General features: G+C 41.6%; 1 protein-coding gene across 4 annotated transcripts in view; it reads left to right on the top strand.

The window, feature by feature from the left end:
• The window catches only part of PEX1 (peroxisomal biogenesis factor 1), a 62,848-nt gene that overhangs the window by 9,580 nt on the left and 27,152 nt on the right, over window positions 1-26,116 (top strand). For 3 of the 4 annotated variants that reach the window (XM_066238749.1, XM_066238745.1, XM_066238750.1), the window contains exons 3-15: window positions 973-1,056; window positions 1,844-1,958; window positions 2,056-2,807; window positions 4,865-4,984; window positions 10,455-10,578; window positions 10,802-10,905; window positions 11,805-11,887; window positions 13,912-14,044; window positions 17,756-17,852; window positions 18,121-18,291; window positions 21,611-21,765; window positions 25,393-25,582; window positions 25,794-25,960. In XM_066238749.1, coding sequence (XP_066094846.1) covers window positions 973-1,056; window positions 1,844-1,958; window positions 2,056-2,807; window positions 4,865-4,984; window positions 10,455-10,578; window positions 10,802-10,905; window positions 11,805-11,887; window positions 13,912-14,044; window positions 17,756-17,852; window positions 18,121-18,291; window positions 21,611-21,765; window positions 25,393-25,582; window positions 25,794-25,960 — 2,295 coding nt within the window. The remainder of the gene's footprint in view (window positions 1-972; window positions 1,057-1,843; window positions 1,959-2,055; window positions 2,808-4,864; window positions 4,985-10,454; window positions 10,579-10,801; window positions 10,906-11,804; window positions 11,888-13,911; window positions 14,045-17,755; window positions 17,853-18,120; window positions 18,292-21,610; window positions 21,766-25,392; window positions 25,583-25,793; window positions 25,961-26,116) is intronic. The other variant, XM_066238746.1, reaches the window with a different exon arrangement.

The raw sequence follows: 26,116 nt of genomic DNA, 5'->3' as shown, positions 1-26,116 counted from the left end.
AGAAGCAGATGGGCGTTTCTCCTATGTGCCCTGGCTTGGAATCGAACCCAGGACTCCTGCACGCCAGACCGACTCTCTACCGCTGAGCCAGCTGGCCAGGGCTTGCCTATGAATTTAATATGCTTAAATTGTAAAGTCCAAAGCTTAAGGACTCATGTCTATTTTATTATTTTATTCTATTCATCAGTTCTTTTAAAAATATTTTAAACTGTAGAGATAATGTATTGTTTATTACAAATACTTTATAATTGAAAGTAAAAACATTTTTCCTTTCTCTAACCCCGGCCTCAGAATTAATGTGTACTGTATGTTGGGATCTCACTAGACCTTTAGGATTTAAAGAATGAGATGATACATATTTCTGCCATCTTTTCCCAGAAACTGTATCAGAGATACTTTTTTATGTCTTATGAACAATATGCATTGAGTATTTCTATATATAGGGATTTAGTGAAAACTGAATCACCAAGTTTAGTGACTGCACATTTGAAAATCTGATAGGTGGGGCTAACTGGCTTTCTAGTACCGGTTTCCCCCAACAGTACACAAGCGTGTCATACCTTTTAAACTTGTTTTGAGCACGTGCATGTTTCTGATGAGAACAGACAACTGATGGGAAATCCATAGGCTAGCACTAGTCCTTTGCTTACCCTAGATTTTTGCCAGAATCTTAAAACTTTAGCACCAGAGTGTCAGGAAATCTCTAACTTTGGTGCTTTGTGCTGCAAACCTAGGGAGATGGAGTATTTTGTCCAGGATTTCATAGCAAATTCCAGTTCTCTGAGTGTGTGCCACTTCCCTGTGGGGACATCAGCTTCCTGTTCCTCTCTCTCTCTCTCTCTCTCTCTCTCTCTCTCACATACACACACACACACACACACACACACAGAGTTACATATCTAAAGAGAGGACTTATTTTTTTAGGATGAAAAATGTCTTTTAAAAGTAGTTTTACATTTTCATTCTTTCCAGGTGTTTCTCAAGCCATGCTCCCACGTGGTGCCTTGTCAACAAGTTGAGGTGGAACCCCTCTCAGCAGATGACTGGGAGATACTGGTAAAGAGAATAAAATGACAGCTATTCTAGTTTAAGATTAAACTACTTCAAGATATCAATGTCTTTATCTATTTGTTTTTTTAAATTTTTAATTTTTTGTATTTTTTTTTCTGTTGGAAACGGGGAGGCAGTCAGACAGACTCCTGCATGTGCCTGACCAGGATCCACCTGGCTCCGCCCATCTGGGGCGTTGCTCTGTTGCAACCAGAGCCATTCTAGCACCTGAGGCAGAGGCCATGGAGCCATCCTCAGCACCCGGGCCAACTTTGCTCCAATGGAGCCTTGGCTGCAGGAGGGGAAAAGAGATACAGAGAGGAAGGAGAAGGGGAGGGGTGAAGAAGCAGATGGGCGCTTCTCCTGTGTGCCCTGGATTGGAATTGAACCTGGGACTCCTGCACACCAGGCCGACGCTCTACCACTGAGCCATCCGGCGAGGGCTTTATCTATTTATTTTTAAAGATTTTATTTATTGAATTTTACAGAAAGGAAAGAGAGAGTAAGGAGGGAGTGGAGGAGTGGGAAGCATCAACTCGTAGTAGTTGCTTCTCATATATGCCTTGACCATGCAAGTCCATGGTTTCAAACTGGCGACCTCAGCGTTCCAGGTCGACACTTGATCCACTACGCCACTACAGGCCAGGCCTCAGTGTCTTTAGATTTCTCTTCTCTGAGGGTCATCATATATATTCTGAGTTAGTTTGAGTTATAAGAATGAGTTAATATTTTCCTATTAAACATGGAATGAGCAAAATGTAAAATGAATTGATCTTTTTGTTGTTGGTTCTAGGAACTGCATGCTGCTTCCCTTGAACAGCATCTTCTAGATCAAATTAGAATAGTATTTCCAAATGCCATTTTTCCTGTTTGGGTTGATCAACAAACTTACATATTTATCCAAATCGGTAGGTGCCATTGTAGTATTTACCATCATACTGTACCACACAGAATTGAGTCTAGAGCAGAAGTGACATGCACTAACAAGCTTTATTTTCTACACAGTTGCACTAATGCCTTCTGCTACTTATGGAAGGTTGGAGGGTGACACCAGACTCCTTATTCAGCCAAAGACCCGCGAAGCTAAAGAGAATACATTTTCAGAAGTAGATGATGCACGTGGAACATTTTATAATTATGTCGGAGGCCAAAAAGGATTGACAAAAGAACTGCGAACCGATCAACTTCAGTCAAACACTGGAAGAGTCACAGATTCAGAGGATACTATTGACTCACCATCAATACCAAGCTTATGGACTATGATAGGAAGCATTTTTTCTTTTGGGTCTGAGAAGAAACAAGAGACATCCTGGGGTGTAACTGAAATCAGTGCATTCAAAAGTATGCAGTCAAAAGTTGTCCCTCTAGACAATATTTTCAGAGTATGCAGATTGCAGCCTCCTAGCGTACGCAGCACATCGGCCACGTCTGTGTTTCACAAACACTGTGCCATTCACGTATTTCCATGGGACCAGGAATATTTTGAATCAGAGCCCAGCTTTACTGTGACCTATGGAGAGTTAGTTCATCTACTTTCTCCAAAGCAACAGCAAAGTCAAACAAAGCAAAATGTCTTGTCATTGGAAAAAGAGAAGCAGATGTCAGAGCCACTGCATCAAAAACAGATTAGCCCAGGACATAGTCAGGAAGGTGGTGAGGCCTGTGTGGTAAAGGTAGTCTGGAATGGACTGGAAGAATTGAAGAATGCCATGAAATACACCAAAAATGTAGAAGCCCTACATCTTGGGAAGGTCTGGGTTAGTATAAATTTTATAATTAGAAAATAATTTTGTTGTTTCAATTTCCCCAAATTATGAACTAGAATAGTATCTTCTATATAAATTGAAAACCAGTATAATAAGAAATAGTATCCAAAATTGGTGCAGGGACATGTTTCTGGTTGTAGAGTCAAGTCCTTGTTTGGGTATTTTGTACCTAAGTAAACTTGGGCATAAAATCTATTTTTTTTTTTTTTTTTTGTATTTTTCTGAAGCTAGAAACGGGGAGAGACAGTCAGACAGACTCCCGCATGCGCCTGACCAGGATCCACCCGGCACGCCCACCAGGGGCAAGGCTCTGCCCCTCCGGGGCGTCGCTCTGCCGCACCAGAGCCACTCTAGCGCCTGGGGCAGAGGCCAAGGAGCCATCCCCAGTGCCCGGGCCATCTTTGCTCCAATGGAGCCTCGGCTGCGGGAGGGGAAGAGAGAGACAGAGAGGAAGGAGGGAGGGGTGGAGAAGCAGATGGGCGCTTCTCCTATGTGCCCTGGCCAGGAATCGAACCTGGGTCCCCCGCACGCCAGGCCGACGCTCTACCGCTGAGCCAACCGGCCAGGGCCAAAAGTAGATCTTTTTTATTATTATTATTATTTTTTTATTTTATTCCTTTTTAGAGAGGAGAGAGAGAGGTAGACAGAGAGAGAGAGAAGGGGGGAGGAGCTGGGAAGCATCAACTCCCATATGTGCCTTGATCAGGCAAGCCCAGGGTTTTGAACCGGCGACCTCAGCATTTCCAGGTGGACACTTTATCCACTGCGCCACCACAGGTCAGGCGGGCATAAAATCTTGATGCAGACCCAGAGAGGTCACAATTACTTGGCAGGATTGAATAGATAGGAATTGGAATGAGGAGTCATACCCAGGCAAGGTGACTGGAGTTCATGCTTAGCTTGAGGTGCCCTGCAAAGCCTTACATCTTTAATACCTGCAGCAGGCTCATTTCCAAGTTCTTGAAAGCAGAGGACGGGTGTGTTGTGTACTGGGGGAAATGCCCCATGTAGGGAGGGGCCCACGGCCGCCCCTAACAGTACGTGGACTGGAATGGACCCAGAAGCTGCTCACCTTGCTGGTATCGGTTCTTTGCGTAACCGGGAGAGGAAGTAGAGCAACTAGTGTTCCACCTTATCTGAGTCTCAAATATGAAAGCAACCCTTCTGTGAAATAAGTCACCAGCCCCATTTATTTGAACCTAATTTTACTGTTTTTTAAATTTTTTATTGAATTGATTGGGGTGACATTGGTTAATAAAATGATCGAGGTTTTAGGTGCACAGTTCTACAGCACATCATCTGTACATTCCACTGTGTGTTCACCACCCCAGGGCAGATCTCTCTCCATCACCACCTATCCCCCCTCTGCTCTCCTCATTTCGAACCATTGTGAAGTGAAACTTCATGGTGAGGAAGGGAAGAAATTGTTAAGGTAGTGAAGAAAAATAGGAAGAGACGGGATTCCTTTGTAGGTTTCTTTTACTGTTAACAGTTTAATGTATGACCTTTACACAGGAGACTTACAAAGATTTAAACTCTGTGGCTACATCATTTTCTAAGGCTCTGGACCCTTGCTTATTCTTTTCTTTTAGCTCTAAATTCAGTTTAGGAGGTCCCACTGCATTGCCTAGCGGGGAAACTTGTCATGACTTACCTCCTTTATTAATGGTTTTGCCGTTAGGTGCAAACACCCTTATATTCCCTTGAAATTGTCTGGTGAGGACTGAGTGAAGAAGTGATGATGGTAAAATCTTGGGACCACAAAGCTAGCAGCGAGGAGTGTGCACCTCCTACTACTTTAAAGGTGGGGCCATGCCACTGAAGAGTGTCAGTAGTTTCTTTTCCATCAGGTGCTCAGACAGGTTTGACTTGATAGGTAGACATTGATCACATTCTAAAGAGGATATTAAAGAAATGTAGAGGATATACTATGAGTCATGATAATATAATTTCACCTGAATTCATAGAAGTTAAATTGACTATCTGCTGTGGACTGTTTTTTAATCAAGCATTAAACAATTATATTTTTGTTTGTTTTTAAATTTCAGATTCCAGATGACCTGAGAAAGAGACTAAATATAGAAATGCATGCAGTAGTCAGAATAACTTCAGTGGGAGTTACCCCTAAGATCCCAAGATCTCTAAAATTACAGCCTAGAGAAAACTTAGTAAGTTCAAATTTATGTCATGTCACAATTGTTTTACATGTGTTGTCAAATTTCTAGTTGCTTTTTTTGAATAATAGGTAGTACTCCTTTTTGCTTTATTGTAACAAAATATGTGTAACAGAAAAATGCTATTTTAACCGTTTTCAAGTGTACAGTTCAGTGGCATTAATTCCATTCATAATGTTGTGCAACCATCATGCTGTCTATTTCCAAAAAACCTTTTCCATCCCCCATCAGAAACTCTGTGACCCTGGTAACCTCTAATCTATATGTATTGCTTGTTTTAGGTATTTCATATAAATGGAATTATATAATGTTTATCCTTTGTGTCTGACTTATTTAACATCCATGTTGTGGCATGTATTTTACTTTTCTACTCTGTTAATTCTTTAGAAACTGGTGTGGTCAGGAAATGAGGGATTGAACTTAATTTTTTTTTTTTTGCATTTTTCTGAAGCTGGAACCAGGGAGAGACAGTCAGACTCCCGCACGCGCCCGACTGGTATCTACCCGGCATGCCCACCAGGGGCAGGGGCGATGCTCTGCCCACCAGGGGGCGATGCTCTGCCCATCCTGGGTGTCGCCATGTTGCGACCAGAGCCACTCTAGCGCCTGAGGCAGAGGCCACAGAGCCATCCACAGCGCCCGGGCCATCTTTGCTCCAGTGGAGCCCCAGCTGCAGGAGGGGAAGAGAGAGACAGAGAGGAAGGCGCGGCGGAGGGGTAGAGAAGCAAATGGGCGCTTCTCCTGTGTGCCCTGGCCGGAAATCGAACCCGGGTCCTCCGCACGCTAGGCCGACGCTCTACCGCTGAGCCAACCGGCCAGGGCTTGAACTTAATTTTAAAATCTTTTAATAGTGCATTGTCATCTACCATTTTGGGTTACCAGATCTCAGAGTATTATAATGCAGGAAAGTTATTGTATTATATGTTTAAAAAATTCTTTCTCTGAATATTCAGATGGTACTTTTGCATCCTCAGGATCATAATAAGTCACTATGTTATGGAAGAACCAATTGAATAGAACTTTCTCGCTGATGAAACCCCAGATGAGACAGCTTATATTACATGACTGGAGAAGAGGAAAGCAAATAGAATAAATGCCATTTCCAGAAGATTGTGTAACTGAGCATTTAACACATTGGCTCAGCAATACGCAGTGATTTGTGGTTTAAAATTTTTGGTTATTGACCTTGGTATTTTTCAAAGTTAGGGCTCTTATGTTTGAAAATAATTAGCCATGGTCATGAAGGTTTTCTTTTTTCTTTTTTCTTTTTGTCTCAATGATGGGATATTACTAGAGAGCTCCTTTTCTGTCCTAAGTTGCTTATTTTAGTGGAAGCTTTGACCGTGGCAAGTCTCTCTGTACTATGGTTATATACAGTGTGTCCGTAAAGTCATGATGCACTTATGACCGGTCATAGGAAAGCAACAAAAGATGATAGAAATGTGAAATCTGCACCAAATAAAAGGAAAACCCTCCCAGTTTCTGTAGAATGATGTGGCAGCATGTGCACATGCACAGATGATGACGTAACACCGTGTATACAGCAGAGCAGCCCATGGCTATGCCAGTCGAGATGTGGACAGTACAGAGGAAAGTTCAGTGTGTTCTGTGGCTCGCTAAATTTGATTCCATGACCAAAGTGCAATGTGAATATCGGCGCGTTATAACGAAGCGCCACCACATAGGAATAACATTACTCAGTGGGATAAGCAGTTGAAGGAAACCGGCAGTTTGGTGGAGAAACCCCGTTCTGGTAGGCCATCAGTCAGTGACGAGTCTGTAGAGGCTATACGGGATAGCTACCTAAGGAGCCCTAAAAAAAATCTGTGCGTGAGTCCACATCGAACTGCACTGAATAGGTATGAAACTGGGAGGGTTTTCCTTTTATTTGGTGCAATTTCACATTTTTTTTTATAAATTTTTATTAATTTTAATGGGATGACATCAATAAATCAGGGTACATATATTCAAAGAAAACATGTCCAGGTTATCTTGTCACTCAATTATGTTGCATACCCATCACCCAAAGTCAGATTGTCCTCCATCACCTTCTATCTAGTTTTCTTTGTGCCCCTCCCCCTCTCCCTCCATCCCTCCTCTCACCCCCTGTAACCACCACACTCTTGTCCATGTCTCTTAGTCTCGTTTTTATGTCCCACCAATGTATAGAATCCTGTAGTTGTTTTTTTTCTGACTTACTTATTTCACTCCGTATAATGTTATCAAGATCCCACCATTTTGTTATAAATGATCTGATGTCATCATTTCTTATGGCTGAATAGTATACCATGGTGTATATGTGCCACATCTTTATCCAGTCTTCTATTTTTTTTTTTTTACAGTGATTAAAACCTTTAAGCAAACTCTTGGCTAATACAGCAAGAATCCATAAAAGAGTAGTGTCCTTAACATGTTCACCAAGTCCAAGTTGGCACCATCACCATGCCAAATCCCTGAAAAATGCAACCTAACCCCAGTTCAGTCCGTTAGGAGCTGTCACAAGGAGCAGGAGTCCAGGAAAAGTCCATATCCAGGAAAAGTCCTCATGGCACTGGAATTGTTGTCACAATTCCCTACTTTGCAGCTCACGTCCAAGTCCCAATGACCGCTGCTTCTAGCTGGTAATGATTCAGGTAGACTGGAAAAGCCATCTGCAGCATGTGTGGAGATGGAGCTTCTGTTCTCCTCTGCCTGGAGAGATGAAACCAGGTTGCTTTTCCCTGGAGCTCTGCGACTGTGGCGTGGAAAAGAGAACCTTGGGATACACTAAGCTGGGTGGGGCAAAGGTAGATTCATAATAGAAGTTGGCAAAAAGGGGAAAGAGAGCTCTAAATTAGGAGTAGGTCCCAGCCTGAAATATGTGTGGGGCATTGAGGTAGAAGGAATAAAGGAAACACTATATATTGAACAAAGCAGCAGAAAATAGGATTATCAACCCCCACAACAGAGATCTTCGAGGGAAGAATAAAAAACCTGACTATTCAGGCAAGACATAGTTAAGTGGCCCTTGTACAAATGAGATCAGTTTACCTGCTTCTTGGGAGAAATACCCTAGGCTTGTCCACAGTGTCATAGATGGGGCTGACGGCCCTGGGCACCTTCAGCCTTCAGTGGCAAACCCCAGCATTCCAGGCAATGTTAGGTCATAGGTGGCTGGATCAGGGCTGGAAGAGACAACCCTCCCTTAGAGGAGCGAGGGGGAAGCCTACCTTCCAGTGTCCCTGTTTCCTCACAGCAGAGGCATGTAAGCCTGGCAGGCTTTAGCTCAATGACCTTCCTTTCCACTATTGAAGCAGGACCCAGATGGCATCCTATGAGACCCCTTTGGAGCATTGGAGCCTTTAAGGGCGTATCCTAAAAGCTGGTAGTTCACCTGATCTCTATTGGGCTTTTTCTGCCTCTTGGTATCTTAAAAGCCATTCTCGCCTGACCTGTGGTGGTGCAGTGGATAAAGCTTCGACCTGGAATTGCTGAGGTCGCCAGTTTGAAACCTGGGCTTGCCTGGTCAAGGCACATATGGGAGTTGATGCTTCCAGCTCCTCCCCCCTTCTCTCTCTCTGTCTCTCCTCTCTCTCTCTCTCTCTGTCTTTCCCTCTCCTCTCTAAAAATGAATAAATAAAATAAATAAATAAATTAAAAAAAAAAAAGCCATTCTCAGAAGATCTCACTGAGGGGTTTGAGGATCCCCATCCGCCTATATAAATCTTTTCCATATATCTGGAGCTATTTGGAAAAAGACAAAATAGTGTTATTAGCGATTTCACATTTCTATCGTCTTTTGTTGCTTTCCTGTGACCGGTCAAAAGTGCACCATGACTTTATGAACACACTGTATATATCACTTGGGGCATAAAGGTGTTTGACTCTAGAGGAGTAGTGAGTTACTTTCTGATTCTAAAAGTCTTGATTTTAAATAATTCTCATTTTTATTTTATGATTTCACTTAGGTCTTTAATCCCATTGCCTAGTAATATCCAAAGAAGTAACTTTCTGTGGTACTTAAGAGTGGGAAAGTGGTATCTCTCTTGGTTTAGACTGCTTTAGTAGTGGTTAGATTCTGGCCTGGCTTTATTGGCAGAAAAATGCTTGACTCTGGATGAGGTGAGATAATTTACTAGTTGAGAAATGACAGAGATTTTACTTTCCTAGGCAGATATTCATCATTTTTCCTATATGAGTTTTTGTTTTTCCTATTTTTAATATAAAATAGGTTTTAAAAACTTAATAATTTTAATTTGAAAGCCTTAAAATTAGCAATGTTTTTCTTGGAATTTCTTTATATCTATTATCAGTTTATTAACTAACACTCTACTTGTTGAGTATATCAGCACTGAAGTCAACTTAACACAAAAAAAGAAAAAGTGATTTCACATACAGAGTTTATTTCTGTCATGTACGGAGAAGTTTCAGGGAGCTCTAGGTGGTTAGACCATGTCATCAAGGATCTAGGCTCCTCCTTTGGTCTTTCTCTTCTGCCATCCTTAGCCTGTGACTTTCCTTCTCTTAGAAGCCTGAGATTTGTTTTACTACTTGGCATCACCTCTTCATTCCAGGCAGCCCCAGGAAAGGCGCAAGGCAAATGCCTTTTCCTTGCAAGGTTTCTGTACTGTTTAATTAGGAGGAGAAGCCCTTTGCAAGGATGGCTGATTGCATGGCATTGGCCAGAGGCCAGCCACGTGCGTGCGTACACATGCACACCTCCCTTACACATAAACACACACCCACACACATACCTACCTCTCACCCGAGTCCCCTCCCCCTCCAGGCCAGGAATCCAAGCTCAGAGTTTGCTTTCCCACCTCTATAGTAGAGGCAAAGAGAGTGGGGCTGGAATTACTATCCAGTGGACCAGATTACAGCGTGTATAGTGCTGGGCATAGAGAAAAAGTTTAAAATTTTGCCACTTTGTTACATTGTACTGGTACTGGCTGTAATGTCACATCTTAAATCTGTATTTACAGAATGTGAACAGCTTTCTGTTTTTGTTTGGTAAGGTTTACATTTTATTAGCAAGATAAGATGTTAAAATAGGGACATTAAAGCCTGACCAGGTGGTGGCGCAGTGGATAGAGCGTCGGACTGGGATGCGGAGGACCCAGGTTCGAGACCCCGAGGTCACCAGCATGAGCACAGGCTCATCTGGTTTGAGCAGAAGCTCACCAGCTTGGACCCAAGGTCACTGGCTCCAGCAAGGAGTTACTCAGTCTGCTGAAGGCCCACGGTCAAGGCACATACGAGAAAGCAATCAATGAACTAAGGTGTTGCAACGTGCAACGAAAAACTAATGATTGATGCTTCTCATCTCTCTCCATTCCTGTCTGTCTGTCCCCATTTATCCTTCTCTCTGACTCACTGTCTCTGTAAAAAATAAATAAATAAATAAATTTTAAAAATAGGGACATTAAGGTTAAAGTCTGGTATTAGGACAATTTATTACTGTTTTTATTTTTATTCTCTCTGGTAGCCTAAAGACATAAGTGAAGAAAACATAAAAACTGTATTCTATTCATGGCTACAACAGTCCACTACGACCACTCTTCCTTTAATAATATCAGAGGAAGAATATATTAAGCTGGAAATGAAAGATGGTATGTAAATTTTGTCTTTTTGATATTTTTCCTATTGAAGTCATGAAATTTTTCAGTTTTCCACTTGTGACACATCTGAACAGGAAATATAACAGTGATAATTAAACAAATTTTACATACCGAAGAATGCCTTTACTTAAGTTTAAATAAATTTAATATTTAAAATATTAAATTATCTCATCTCAGTTTTGGTACTGTACATTTATTACTTTCTTTTCAATAGGGTTGAAGGAGTTTTCTCTGAATATAGTTCATTCTTGGGAAAAAGAAAAAGAAAAAAATATTTTTCTTTTGAGTACCAATCTGCTGCAGAAGATCACAATACAAGTAATTGCATACTATTGAATATTTAATGAAATAAAGTTTGTCACTTGTGATTGGTAATAAAGTATGAATTTACCTGTAAGTCTTTGCATCCTAAAATTATTAGAAACTCAAATGATACGTGTAAGGAATAACTTGATTTAAAATATTTCATTCTATTATCTTTTTAACTTAATAAACCCTAAAGTTAAATTTGATGTCTCAGTGCAGTTAAATATCAGAAATAGAGCTGATTGTGTTAACTGGCAAATTGATCATGATTTATAATGCTTCCTCAATTGAAACAAAGAAAAACTTAGCTATAATGGTTTGAGTTTTTTTATTTTTTTTAATGGTTTGAGTTTTAAAATTCAAATTTGTTCTTACAGTTTTGGTGCACAACCATTATAATTTTGGCAATTCTTAAATTCTCAACTCTTTACAAATATTTTATCACTTTACTTCCAGAAGTATTTTTAAAGTGTTTATTTTAGACCATTATGTTTTAGTATATTTACTCTTGTCATTGTAAAATTGAAGATGTTCTAGTCATTTAGAATTTCATTGGTTTGGAACTAGACACTATATCTCTTTTAAAATTTAACTGAAGGAATACCATTCAGAGAAGATACAAATGTAAGATGTATGAAAAGAATGGGTGACCCAAATCAAAATTGCAAATGAAGATCTATAAAATACATTAAGAAGATGACAGTCTATACTGTCTATTGACTATAAACATTTCTGTTCCTTGGATGAGTAAATTATTACTGTCAAGGCTATTTTAAGTAATGATCTTGCATGTACACTGTATCTTTTCTCTCTGGTATAACATTCATCAATTTCGTTTTCTGGGACTCAAGAAAAACAGGCAAAAGATGCAACTTTAAAATTAAAAACTGTTTTTTTCCTTGCTACTATAGGTCCTTCTAGATCCTATGCTAAAAGAAGAAAGCAGTGAGGAAATTGACTTAATTCTTCCTTTTTTAAAGCTGAGCCATCTGGGGTAAGAAGTCATGGACAAACTAGCATTTTCAGAGACATGTTCAACATTATCTCTGGCGAGGTTTCTATGTGTAAATATTAAAGTAGATGTTAATGAATAATCTTACTAATGCATTAGTAGATATTTTTCAAAGACCGGTTCTGTTTTCACACCTACTTTAATAATTTACCTTGTCTTCTTAAATAACAAAGTGAAGCTTATTAGAAATTTTACTTTGAGCCTGACCTGTGGTGGCACAGTGGACGGAGTGTCAACCTGGAACGCTGAGGTTGCCGGTTCGAGGCCCCAGGCTTGCCAGGTCAAGGCACATATGAGAAGCGGCTACAAGTTGATGCTTCCTATTCCCCCCCACCCCCTACTCTTTCTCTCTCCCTCCCTCTCTCCTCTCTAAAATCATTAAATAAAATCTTTAAAAACAAATTTTACTTTGAGATTTGATTTGTGAGAAGAAAGCAACTGGATATGACCTGGATCATATGTGTTTGAATTAAAAAATTATTCTTAAAGCTAAAAAGTTTATGTTTTAAAATGTAAATTTAAAAACATTCATTGAGTGTTTAAAAATATTTCAAATTAAGTTATTCCTTCAGTATCTTATTAATGTGTTAATGGGAGTTAATTGTTTTCCTCAACTTTTAGAACCTCTTAATTTTTTAAATCTTATACAATATGAAATCTCATGGAAACATTACTTTTTAGAATTTTTCACAGAGGCTTTTACTAGAGGTAGTAGTGGTTTGATTTTCTGTGGTAGTATAGTCTATTAATGTTTTATTCAAAGAATTAAACTATAAAATAACAATTATTTAGGAATTTCTTATATTATCAGAAGTAAATTGGCAGTCAGAGCCAGGAAGTAGGTTGATTTTCAGGTTTGTATAATCCACAGATTATTAAAACTGGATTTCAAAGGTGATTTTTAAGACAAAGTCTCCAGCTATCCTAGTATTTCGAAATCACCTATTTATGTCTGAAAGTCATTTTGAAGGGGGTGTTTGTGTATGTTAAGTCAGATTCCCTAAGGAGTTCTATTTGGACAAAACTTTTAGTTATTGTACATGTTTGAAAGTAAAAAAGCTAGTTTTTTTTTTTTTTTTGTATTTTTCTGACTCTGGAAATGGGGAGAGACAGTCAGACAGACTCCCACATGCACCCGACCGGGATCCACCCGGCACGCCCACCAGGGGCGACGCTCTGCCCCCGGGGGCGTCGCTCAGCTGCGACCAGAGCCACTCTAGCGCCTGGGGCAGAGACCGAGGATCCATCCCCAGGGCCCGGGCCATCTTTGCTCCAATGGAGCCTTGGCTGCGGGAGGGGAACAGAGAGACAGAGAGGAAGGAGGGGGGGGGGTGGAGAAGCAAATGGGCGCTTCTGCTATATGCCCTGGCCGGGAATCGAACCCGGGTCCCCCACACGCCAGGCCGACGCTCTACCACTGAGCCAACCGGCCAGGGCCTAAAAAAACTAGTTTTAAAGCTGTGACTCAGATCTGGTATTAAGTAAGGAAGAGTTTCTAAGATTTTACTCTTAAAAATCATTACCCTAGGCCTGACCTGTGGTGGCGCAGTGGATCAAGCATCGACCTGGAATGCTGAGGTTGCCATTCAAAACCGTGGGCATTCCTGGTCAAGACACATATGGGAGTTGATGCTTCCTGCTCCTCCCCCCTTCTCTTTCTATCTCTTTCTCTCTCTCTTCTCTAAAATGAATAAATAAATAAAATTTAAAAAAAAATCATTACCCTAAATAAAAGAAAGTTTTATATATATATATATTTTTTTTATTGATTTTTTAATTGATTTTTAGAGAGAGGGGAGAGAGAGAGAAGGGGGAGGAGCAGGAAGCATCAACTCCCATATGTGCCTTGACCAGACAAGCCCAGGGTTTCGAACCGGCAACCTCAGTGTTCCAGGTCGACGCTTTATCCCACTGCGCCACCACAGGTCAGGCAGTTTTATATTTTTTATAGCTAGATTTTATTCTGCTTCAGTGTTCTATCATGCAACAATTTACATATTTTGCAGAGGAGTGGCTTCCTTAGGTATACCGTCCGTGGAGCATGTCACTCACAGCCTCCTGGGACGCCCTTTATCCCGTCAGCTGACGTCTCATGTGGCAGGACTTCGGAATGGGGCCCTTTTACTCACAGGAGGGAAGGTAGGAGGTTCAAGTGTGCATTTTCATTACCTAGTCACTTTTCATGCCTATCTGGGTTTTGATCATCCGTTGTATAGGGTTATGAATATGAGAAGTGGAGAGCACTCGTTTGTTCACTAATATTTTTGAATGCCTGCTAGCAGGTATTGGGAAAGTGGTGACGAATAAGGTGATGCTTCTGTGCCCTCGTCTGTGTCACTTTCTGCAATTGTATGGTTTTTCTTTTTCAGGGTATTGATAGGGTGTGTTGACAGGGTTGATTGATTTTAAATATTGAACCAGCCCTGGCCAGTTAGCTCAGTAGGCTAGAGCATCATCCCAATATGCAGAGGATGCTGGTTCAATCTTCAGTCGGGGCACATACAGGAACAGATTAGTGTTTCTGTCTCTTTACCTTCCTTTCTTTCTAAAGTTAATTAAAAAAAGAAAAAAGAAGTTCTTAAAAAAATATAAACAATAAAAAAAATGTTGAGCCTGCCTTACATACCTGTAATAAATCCCACATGGTTGTGGTATATTATTCTTTTTATACTTTGCTGAGTTCTGTTTGTTGATATTCTGTTGATTTTTGCATCTAAATTCATGAGAGATATTACCCTACAATTTTCTGTTTCCTACTTTGTCTGGTTTTGCGGTCAGAGTAATAAAGGGCTGGAGATGTTTCTTACTGTTTTATTTTCTGGAAGAGATTATATAGAATTGGTGTTCATTCTTCCTTACTTGGAAAAAGCTCCAGTGAAGCCATCTGGGCCTGGAGATGTTTTTATTCTTAATTTTTTAATTATAAATTTAATTTCCTTAAATGTTTATCTTGGTAGACATTTGATAGTTTGTAGTTTTTTGTTTTGTTTTTTGTATTTTTCCGAAGTTAGAAGCAGGGCGGCAGTCAGACAGACTCCCACATGTGCCTGACCAGGATCCACCTGGCATGCCCACCAGGGGGCGATGCTCTGCCCATCTGGGGCGTTGCTCCATTGCGGCTGGAGCCATTCTAGCGCCTGAGTCGGAGGCCATGGAGTCATCCTCAGCTCCCGGGCCAACTTTGTTCCTATGGAGCCCTGGCTGTGGAAGGGGAAGAGAGAGAGAGAAAGAGAGAGAAAGGACAGAGAAAAGGGTGGAGAAGCAGATTGGTGCTTCTCCTGTGTGCCCTGGTCAGGAATCAAACCTGGGACTTCCACACATGGGGCTGATGCTCTACATATTTTGTAGTTTTTGAGGAATTGTTCTATGTCAAATTTATGAGCATTAAGTTATACTCTTATCTTAAAAAAAATTTTTTTTTATTGATTTTAGAGAGAAAGGAATGAGGAGAAACAGGAACACTGATCAGGTTTCTTGTATGTGCCCTGACCAGGGATTGAACCGGCAGCCTCTGCGTTTTAGGACAATACTTTAACCAACTGAGCCATCAGCCAGGGCTCTCTTATTATCCTTTTTTTTTTTTTCAGAGAGAGGGATAGGCAGGGACAGACAGACAGGAATGGAGAGATGAGAAGCATCAATCATTAGTTTTTCGTTGCACATTGCAACACCTTAATTGTTCATTGATTGCTTTCTCATATGTGCCTTGACCGCGGGCCTTCAGCAGACCGAGTAACCCCTTGCTTGAGCCAGCAAGCTTGGGCTCAAGCTGGTGAGCTTTTTGCTCAAACCAGATGAGCCCGCGCTCAAGCTGGCGACCTTGGGGTCTCGAACCCGGGTTTTCCGCATCACAGTCTGATGCTCTATCCCCTGCACCACCACCCAGTCAGGCTTATTATCCTTTTAATGACTGCAGAATTTTTTGTAAAGTTCTGTTTTCTGGTTGGTGATTTATATCTTCTCTCTTTTTTAACTTTTCAATCTTGCTAGAGGTTCCCTGATCTTTTTTGTTTGTTTGGTTTCGTTTTTAAATTTTTCCATTGATATGGGGCGGGAGAGAGAAGTATCAACTCGTTATTCCATTGCTTCCTTCCTGCATGTTCCCTGACCGAGGATCGACCCATGACCTTGGCACACTGGGACGATGCTTTGTTCTCTTAAGCCACCCAGCCAGGGCCGTTCCCTGACCTGAATGGCTTACAGTTTTATTCTCTACTAACAGTATTAGTGCCAGGGATATGGTGTGGTATTTGTAAGTCTTTGTGCTTTCTTTCAGTTTAGAATTTTAAAGCTTTTAAGTTTCTGATTCACTTTTAATTCCATTATAATATAATATAATATAATATAATTCCATTATAATATAATTATAATATAATATAATTTTTTCTATTACTAGCCCAGTTGCTTTCTTCTGATTTCTATTTAAAATACAGCAGCTACTCCAATAATCTATGTTTCTACCTTAGAGAACTAGAAAAAGAAGAATAAATTAAATCCAACATAAGCAGAAGAAAAGACGTAAGAATTAGAGCAGAAATCAATGAATTGGAAAAGAAAATCAGTAGAGAAAATATATGAAACTAAAATCTGATTCTCTGAAAAGATCAATAAAGTTGATAAGCCTTTAGCCAAATAAGAAAAAAAAAGAGATGATCTTCTAATATACAGCATGGTAATTTTAGTTAACAATACTGTGTTATATACCTAAAAGTTGCTAAGAGAATAGATCTTAAATGTTGTCACCACAAAAGAGAAAATGGTAACTATGTGAGATGATGGAGGTGTTGACCTGATTGTGGTAGTCTCTTTTTGCAGTATATACGATATCAATCACAGTGTCATCATATACCGTAAGCTCTCCCAAACTTATATGACAATTATAGCTCAATTAAGCTGGAAAATGAAATAGAAAAATATTTTTGAATTGATCATAAGATCAAAGAAGGTTGTGATAGAATTTGCATTTTATTTTTTACTTATTTCACTTTTTTTCAAAGCAATTTCTTATTTTTAATATTAGTATAAATGAAGGTTGGAGTTGGGGTGGGGGAATGCCCCTTTTGGTGTTTATATTCTTGAGATTGAGTTGTCATCTGTTAACCTTTAATGTGGTTATGTAATACTTGAGTACTGCTATTAAATCGAGGAAGCTGGAACCTCCTGCTTTGTCGACTATTATGTGTTTCTTTTGCTAGATTTGAGTAGTTAGGAATATTTTCCCCCCACTTATCCTGTAGTGCTCTCTTACAACTTCCGGAACCCATGTTTTCACTACTTCCTGTTAGTTTACTTTATATTAAATGTCACTTACCATAGCATGATTTTTATTTATTTATTTATTTACAGAGACAGAGTTAGAGTGAGGGATAGACAGGGACAGACAGGAACAGAGAGATGAGAAGCATCAATCATTAGTTTTCCATTGCGCATTGCGACACCTTAGTTGTTCATTGATTGCCTTCTCATATGTGCCTTGACCGTGGGCCTTCAGCAGACCGAGTAACCCCTTGCTTGAGCCGACAACCTTGGGTCCAAGCTGGTGAGTTTTTGCTCAAACCAGATGAGCCCGTGCTCAAGCTGGTGACCTTGGGGTCTCGAACCTGGGTCCTCAGCATCCCAGTCTGACGCTCTATCCTCTATCCACTGCGCCACCACCAGGTCAGGCCCATAGTGTGATTCTTGAGTTCCAGGTGTGTGCCCCCCCCCCACTTTACTGAGCTCTAATTGTCATATAACGCTGTGTAGTGAATATCTGATTAATGAAGTTTAATCTGTGTGGTTGCCACAGTGAGAGGGACTATCTCTGTGGTTGACTATATTGTGAGTTCTTACATGGTAATTATTTTGTAGGGGAGTGGAAAATCCACGGTAGCCAAGGCAGTCTGTAAAGAAGCATCTGACATGTTGGACGCCCATGTGGAGACAGTCAGCTGTAAAGCTTTACGAGGTATGGACAGGGTAGCACCCTACATACATCCCTTTTTTGGTAGAAAGGCAGAAATGTTATTGTTTAACACTGTTAATCTAATAAATACAAATGTCTAATTTTAAATTCTTTAGAAATTTTAAATCTTTGGCTGGCTTTCTACTGTTTTTAATGAAATTTTTAAAACTCCATATTTAATGGAGGCCTGTTTTTTTTCTAACCAAAACCTTTTGTAGACCCTATTCCACCCTGAAATAACATTAAACCGCTTGCTGTCTTCTGTCTTAAGGAAAAAGGCTTGAAAACATACATAGAACCCTAGAGGCAGCTTTCTCGGAGGCAACATGGAGGCAGCCGTCTGTCGTGCTGCTCGACGACCTGGATCTCATTGTTGGCCTGCCTGCGGCCCCGGAGCATGAGCGCAGTCCAGAGGCAGTGCAGAGCCAGCAGCTGGCACATGGTAATGGAAGTGTCTGCTCATGGTTTCAGGCCTTTTTTTTTTTTTAATTCAGTGAGAGGAGTGCAAGCAGGAGAGACAGACTACCACATGTGCCCCAACTGGAATGTGAATGCACCCAGCAAAACCACTAGGGGGTGATGCTCTGGCCATCTGGGGCATTGCTCCGTTGCTCAGCAACCAAGCTCCTCTTAGCGCCTGAGGCATCCTCAGTGCCCAAGGCCAACTTGCTCCAATTGAGCCATGACTGTGGGAGAGGAAGAAAGAGAGAAGCAAGAGGGGGAGGGGTGGAGAAAGCAGATGGGCGCTTCTTCTGTGTGTTCTGACTGGCAATTGAACCCGGAACATCCACATGCCAGGTTGATGCCTTACCATTGAGCCAGCTGGCCGGGGCCAGGCCTTTTTCTTTTGTCAGGCAGCATTTTTCATCTGAATGGTAAATCTGCTATCTTCAAAGATAGAATGTATGCTATGTTATCTATTGCTTTTGAGCTTCTGATAGCATTCCACAGTTGTTCTGTATCACCACAAATCCTAGAATAGAAGCAGTGTGGAAGTTCTGCAACTTTGTGATCAGTCTTTGAGGACTTTTCATTCTCCTGTACTGATTAGAAATGGCTTAATTGTACAAATTTAGTTTTTTTTTTAAAAAAAGACTTTATTTATTAATTTGAGAGAGAAGAGAGAGAGAGAGAAGGGCTGGGGCGGGGGGAGAAGGGAACATCAGTTGTTAGTAGTTACTTCTCATATGTGCCATGACCGGGCAAACCCAGGGTTTTGAACCGGCAACCTCAGCATTTATTTCCAGGTCGATGCTTTATCCACTGCGCCACCACAGGTCAGGCCAGATTTACTCTTGCTTTGTTCAACAGGTACTGGTAACACTTGTGCATAATCTGTATATTTTCTTCTCTTTTTTTTACAGATAAGAAGTGGGGTGGGGGAGATGAGAAACATTAACTTAGTTACTTCACTTTAGTTGTTCATGGATTGCTTCTCATACGTACCTTGACTGGGGCTGGGTTGGGGGAGTTCTCAAGCCAGGAACCTTGGGCATCAAGCCAGTGACCTTAGGATCATGTTGATGATCCATGCTCAAGCCTACAACCCTGCACTCAAGCTGGCAATCCTGCTCTCAAGTTGATGAGCCACGCTCAGCTGGCAACCTTAGGGTTTAGAACCCAGGCCTTCATTGTCCTGGGCTAACTTCCCATCCACTGCACCACCACCAATTGGGCTTTTTTCTTTAATTAAATTTTATTGGGCCCTGGCTGGTTGGCTCAGCGGTAGAACGTCGACCTAGCGTGCAGAGGACCCGGGTTCGATTCCCAGCCAGGGCACACAGGAGAAGCGCCCATTTGCTTCTCCACCCCTCCGCCGCGCTTTCCTCTGTCTCTCTCTTCCCCTCCTGCAGCTAAGGCTCCATTGGAGCAAAGATGGCCCGGGCGCTGTGGATGGCTCTGTGGCCTCTGCCTCAGGCACTAGAGTGGCTCTGGTCGCAACATGGCAACACCCCAGAGGGGCAGAGCATCACCCCCTGGTGGGCAGAGCGTTGCCCCATGGTGGGCGTGCCGGGTGGATCCCGGTCGGGCGCATGCGGGAGTCTGTCTGACTGTCTCCCTGTTTCCAGCTTCAGAAAAATGAAAAAAAAAAAAATTTTATTGAGGTGACACTAGTTATAATTATACAGGTATCAGGTGCGCATTCTACAACACATCTCTATACAGTGTATTGTGTATTCATGCCCTCAAGTCTCCATTACCACTTATCCCACCTATACCCTCCTCCACCTTCCCCACACCCTTCTGCACACAATACATGTTTAAAGTCTAGGAGAGTGATGAAGAGGAAACAAGGTTTTAGTTCAGAATACTGGTGGTAATTGACATTTGTTTCCCTGGTCAGTTAGCTCAGTCAGTAAGAGCATTGCTCTGAAACACTATAGTTATTGGTTCAATCCCCATTAAGCCTCCGTCTCTCTCTCCTTTCCTCTTTCTCCCCTTAACCCTCTCTCCATCTCTCCCTTCCCCCCTCTCTGCCCCTCCCCCTCCTTCCCTCCCTCACTTCCTCTCTCCCTCCTTCTTCCCCTGTCCCCCTCTTTTCCTCTCTGTCCCTCCCTCTCTCTTTTTCCCTCTTTCCCTCTCTCCTTCCTCCCCTCTTTCTCCCCCTCCCTCTCTTTCTCCCTTTTCCTCTCTCCCTCTCTTCTCTCTCCTCTCTCCTCTCTATGTCTCTTTAAAAAAAATAACAATAAATAATAGTGGTAGCTGCCATATGTTTAGCGGCCTTTCCAGGCTAGGGATTGCTTTGTATTCTACATGCAGATATTCTCCTGGTTTTACAGGTGGGCAAGTAGAAATTCAAAGGATAGGTCATTTGAGCAGGTGACACAACTAGGAGGAGGTGGCTGGATTGACTCTACTTGGAGTGTTACAGAGAGCACATGCCCCAAACTGGAGGTGGTGAGGGCTTAAAGAGTTATCAGGGTAGGCTTCTTGGAGGAGTTGATAACTGAGATGAGTTTTGATTGAGGACTAGAAATTAGCATGAAGCAGTTTAATGCTAATGAAGAACCAAAGGAATGTCCACAGGTAAAGGCACAGTGGTACAAAAATCATAGTATATTCAGGAATAACCCATGACTGGAGCTTAGAATTCAATGAGAGAGCTGGGGGCAGGAGCACTGGACGATTTGGCAGCATTTTCAGCTGCTGCAAGGTTTTTGATACAAAAATGCAACCACATGGCTTGGGTTATTATAAATTAATGTTTCTCACACATTTTGAACCCTATAGCGTTTGCAAGACGTGAGTGTAGTGTTTAAGGAAATGCTGCAGATTTCTAGGTTAGGACTCAGATATATTACTAATGCCTGGTTCATTTTTTACCTTATTCCAACCAAACCTGCAGGACCTGGGGTGGAAAGAGATTGTTCAGGAAGTTCTAGGAATGTGAGACATATTTTGCTTTATTACTAGAGTATATACTATGGAAGTTCATTATCCTTTCATAATATTAATTTCAGAGACTCCTTTTCATTTACTTTGTAAGATTCAGAAGTAAGAATCTCAGTAGGCATTGTTCTGAGCATACAGTGCCTTCTGTTCCCCCTCCATTAGATTGGTTAGCGCCTGGCCAAAAACTTCAGCTGCTTAATAGATAAATCAGTGACTGAATGAAGATGTGATCTTTAAAGGTGTGCAGGAGCTTAACCATTCAGACTTTATCTTGCAGCACAACTTAGGCTATCATTTTTATGAATGTATAATTTAAAATATTTATATTTCTGTTTACTAAGCTTTTATACTCTATTGCTTAATTCTAGCTTTGAGTGATATTTTGAAAGAGTTCATTTCCATGGGAAGCTTGGTGGCACTGGTCGCCACCAGCCAGTCTCCGCACTCTCTGCACCCTTGGCTTGTTTCTGCCCGAGGACCTCACATATTCCAGTGTGCCCAGCATATCCAGCCTCCGGATCAGGTACGCTGCTTGTGAGAGTGTTGAAGTGTAGCCTTTATGTAAATCAGTTTTAAGTTTTATTAATGATTGGTGGCTTGAAACTTATGCTTATGTTAATGATGTTAAAAATATTTGAAAAGGTGACGTTTGGTGCCTACTGTGCTTAGAAACAGTTTGCATTTATAACTGTCTGCAGTGTTACTGTGTACTTTCTGAGGAAATGGCTTTTTTGAAAACAGCATTTCTTCTTTTTTTAAACTAAAGTTTTCTTTTTTATTCCATTTAAAAAGAAACAAACGGCCCTGGCCGGTTGGCTCAGCGGTAGAGCGTCGACCTAGCGTGCGGAGGACCCGGGTTCGATTCCCGGCCAGGGCACACAGGAGAAGCGCCCATTGGCTTCTCCACCCCTCCGCCGCACCTTCCTCTCTGTCTCTCTCTTCCCCTCCCGCAGCCAGGGCTCCATTGGAGCAAAGATGGCCCGGGCGCTGGGGATGGCTCTGTGGCCTCTGCCTCAGGCGCTGGAGTGGCTCTGGTCGCAACATGGCGACGCCCAGGATGGGCAGAGCATTGCCCCCTGGTGGGCAGAGCGTCGCCCCTGGTGGGCGTGCCGGGTGGATCCCGGTCGGGCGCATGCGGGAGTCTGTCTGACTGTCTCCCTGTTTCCAGCTTCAGAAAAATGAAAAAAAAGAAAAAGAAAAAAAATAAAAAAATAAAAAAAATAAAATAAAAAGAAACAAACAAAAAAAGAAAAACCCTGAAAATTTGGAACTGCTTCAATTTTTCATTGGTGAAATCTCTAAATACATCATGGAAATTAGAATTTTTTTCAGTTTTATTGAGGTGTAATTGACAAAATTGTATGTATTTAAAGAGTACAACATGATGATTTGATTACTTTGTGAAAGAAATATTTGCTACAATAAGCTTAACACATCCATCACCTCATATAATTACCCTTTTAAAATTATTATTATTTATCTTTTTGTGATAGATCAAAGAGAGAGAGAGACAGAGGGACAGATAGGAAGGGAAAGAGATGAGAAGCATTAATTCTTCGTTGCGGCACTTTAGTTGTTCATTGATTGCCTTCTCATACATGCTTTGACCACAGGGCTACAGCAGAGTGAGCAACCCCTTTGCTCAAGCCAGTAACCTTGAGCTCAAGCCAGCTATTGTGGATGGGTTCAAGCTGGTGAGCTGTGCTCAAACCAGATGAGCCCACACTCAAGCCGGCGACTTTGGGATTTTGAACCTGGGTCCTCTATATCCCAGACTGATGCTCTATCCACTGTGCTACCGCCTGGCCAGGCACCCTTTTTTAATTATTTAAAAAAAATTTTTTAATTGATTTGAGAAAGAGATAAACATCAATATGTTTGATTTATTTTTGCATTCAGTGGTTGATTCTTGTATGTGCCCTGACCGAGATCAAACCCACAATCTTGGGGTATTAGGACATCACTCTGACCAACTGAGCTAACCAGCCAGGGCTGTAATTACCTTTTTAAAGACATTTTTAATGAGAAAGAGCAGTGAGATACAAATAGATGTCTTTTAAAAATTTGATTAACCATACTTTTTTTTTTTTTAAAGATTTTTTTTTTATTTATTCATTATAGAGAGGGAAGAGAGAGAGAGAGAGAGAGAGGAGGGGGAGGAGCAGGAAGCATCAACTCCCATATGTGCCTTGACCAGGCAAGCCCAGGGTTTTTTTTTTTGAACCGGCAACCTCAGCGTTTCCAGGTTGACGCTTTATCCACTGCGCCACCACAGGTCAGGCACTTTTTTTTTTTTAATCAGCACTAATACTCTGTATCCACTAAGATTTCAGCATCTCACTCCAGTGTGTGGGTCTTGCCTCACACCACTAGGCTTCATGGACACCGGCTTGGTGTCCCGCCATTCAACTCACTTCTGACACTGTTTTCCTGGAGATACGGTCAGATCTCCCAGGTTAGAGGCTGAGCCCCACAAGACAACCCTCCACTTCTGGTGTCAGTTTCAAGTCCAGGTTGTTACCTGCACTTCTGACTGGATAAATCAGAGGTCCCCACAACCCCCTCCTTGGGTTTGATTAATTTGCTAGAGTAGCTCACACAATTCAGAAAACTTTTACTTACCAGTTTATTTATTTATTTATTTATTTTGTATTTTTCTGAAGCTGGAAACGGGGAGAGACAGTCAGACAGACTCCCGCATGCGCCCGACCAGGATCCACCCGGCACGCCCACCAGGGGCGACGCTCTGCCCACCAGGGGGCGATGCTCTGCCCCTCCGGGGCATCGCTCTGCCATGACCAGAGCCACTCTAGCACCTGGGGCAGAGGCCAAGGAGCCATCCCCAGCATCCCGGTCATCTTTGCTCCAATGGAGCCTTGGCTGCAGGAGGGGAAAAGAGAGACAGAGAGGAAGGAGGCGGGGGTGGAGAAGCAAATGGACGCTTCTCCTATATGCCCTGGCCGGGAATCGAACCCGGTTCCCCCGCACACCAGGCCGACGCTCTACCGCTGAGCCAACCGGCCAGGGCACTTACCAGTTTATTACAAAGGATGTAAATCAACAGCCAGATGAATTGACACACAGAAGAGCTTCTGTCGTGTGGAGTTGGGGCCCAGCACCTTGGCACATGGAAGTGTCCAGTTCACCAAAGGAAGTCTCTGAATCCCCTCCTTTGGGGTGTACGGAGGCCTCACTGCACTGGCATGATGGATTAGCATTGACGGCTGGCGATTGATTCAGCCTCCAGCCCCTCTTCTCTTTTTGCAAGTCAGGGGTGGGGCTGGAAGTTTCAACCCTCTATTTACAGTTGGTTCCCCTGGCAACCAGCACCTATCCCTAGGTGCTTTCCAGAAGTCACCTGGTTAACATATACTCAGATGTGATTAAAAGGGGTTTGTTATGAATATCCAGACAACTTTATCACTCTTATCACTTAGAAAATTCTGAGGGTTTTAGGAAGTCTGCTAGAAATGAGAACAAAGACCAAATATCTATTTCATATTATAAATCACAGTATCACAGGCTCATGTGGCACATTATCCCCTTTGGGGACCCAAGTTTATAACAGTGTCAGTGACAATGGCTCATCTGGGACTGGCAAGCACATTTTAACATCTTGTTTAAAATTCTTATCTGACATCTACCCTAAATACTAAGACCCTGTGCTAATTAATGTTAATGAAGAATAGTATTATACCTGTTATTAAGCATAACAGACTGATAGTGGTATTAGTCATTGAATATGTTTTTAGAAATAAGTTTTATATATAGGAACAAAAAAAAGGAGCCAGATTTTATTTAAAAGCCTTCTTACTGAAGAAAAATAGCAATGATTTATCAGTGTGATTTTAAAAAAATAACTTATTAAGCTATAATTGAAGAAAACAGACTCCTTATTTAAAGTGTCTGATTGGATCACTTTTATCCTGTGTATATGCCATGACACATAAGCATGGTTAGGATAGCAGACGTTGCCATCGCTCCAGAAGCCTCCTAGAGTCCCTTTGCAGTCTCTTCTCTACCCACCTGCAGACAGCCCGCAATCTGCTTCCTGTCACTGTGCATTATGCCAGCCTGATAGTTTTAAAAACATCTGTACAAAATTTACAGCCGAGCAAAATTAAAAATTTGAATTTTGTTTTCTCTTTAGGTACAAAGATGTGAAATTCTGCATAATGTAATAAAAAATAAACTGGACTGTGATATAAAAAAGTTCACTGATCTTGACCTGCAGCGTATAGCTAAAGAAACTGACGGGTTTGTGGCCAGAGATTTTACAGTGCTTGTGGACCGAGCTGTCCATTCTCGTCTCTCTCATCAAAATATAGCCACGAGGGAAGGTATGCTTTACTACTAAACCCAAAATTTAGAATCTTCATTTCATGATGGAGAAATGCATTGTTGTCAGGCAAGAATTAAATATATTCCATTTTAATTTCCAAATACATAGTTATTTGAGTAGAAAATTGGCATTGCCAGCTAAATTGATGGCATATTTTGAAAATTTATATACAGATATGACTACCAAAAGTTGTGTTTATTTTTAAACAGAGTTAGTTCTAACAACATTGGACTTCCAAAAGGCTCTCCAAGGATTTGTTCCGGCATCTCTGCGAAACGTCAACCTGCATAAACCTCGGGACCTGGGCTGGGATAGGATTGGTGGGTTACATGAAGTTCGGCAGATACTTGTGGATACTATCCAGTTACCAGCCAAGGTACTTAAGTAATCAAGGACTTACTCGCAGAAGAACCACTGAATATATTGGCTTTGGCTTCATGTGTCAACCTGCCCAATTTCAGTTTGGTTCAACAAGTATTTACTTAGTTACCAAAGAAATATCCAGCATTATTTTTGGTATGCTAAATTTTTT

Source organism: Saccopteryx bilineata, chromosome 7, assembly GCF_036850765.1.
Source record: "Saccopteryx bilineata isolate mSacBil1 chromosome 7, mSacBil1_pri_phased_curated, whole genome shotgun sequence".
Lineage (NCBI taxonomy): Eukaryota > Metazoa > Chordata > Mammalia > Chiroptera > Emballonuridae > Saccopteryx > Saccopteryx bilineata.
Note: the sequence above shows the minus strand (reverse complement) of the source record. Positions and strands in the feature narration are given on the sequence as shown.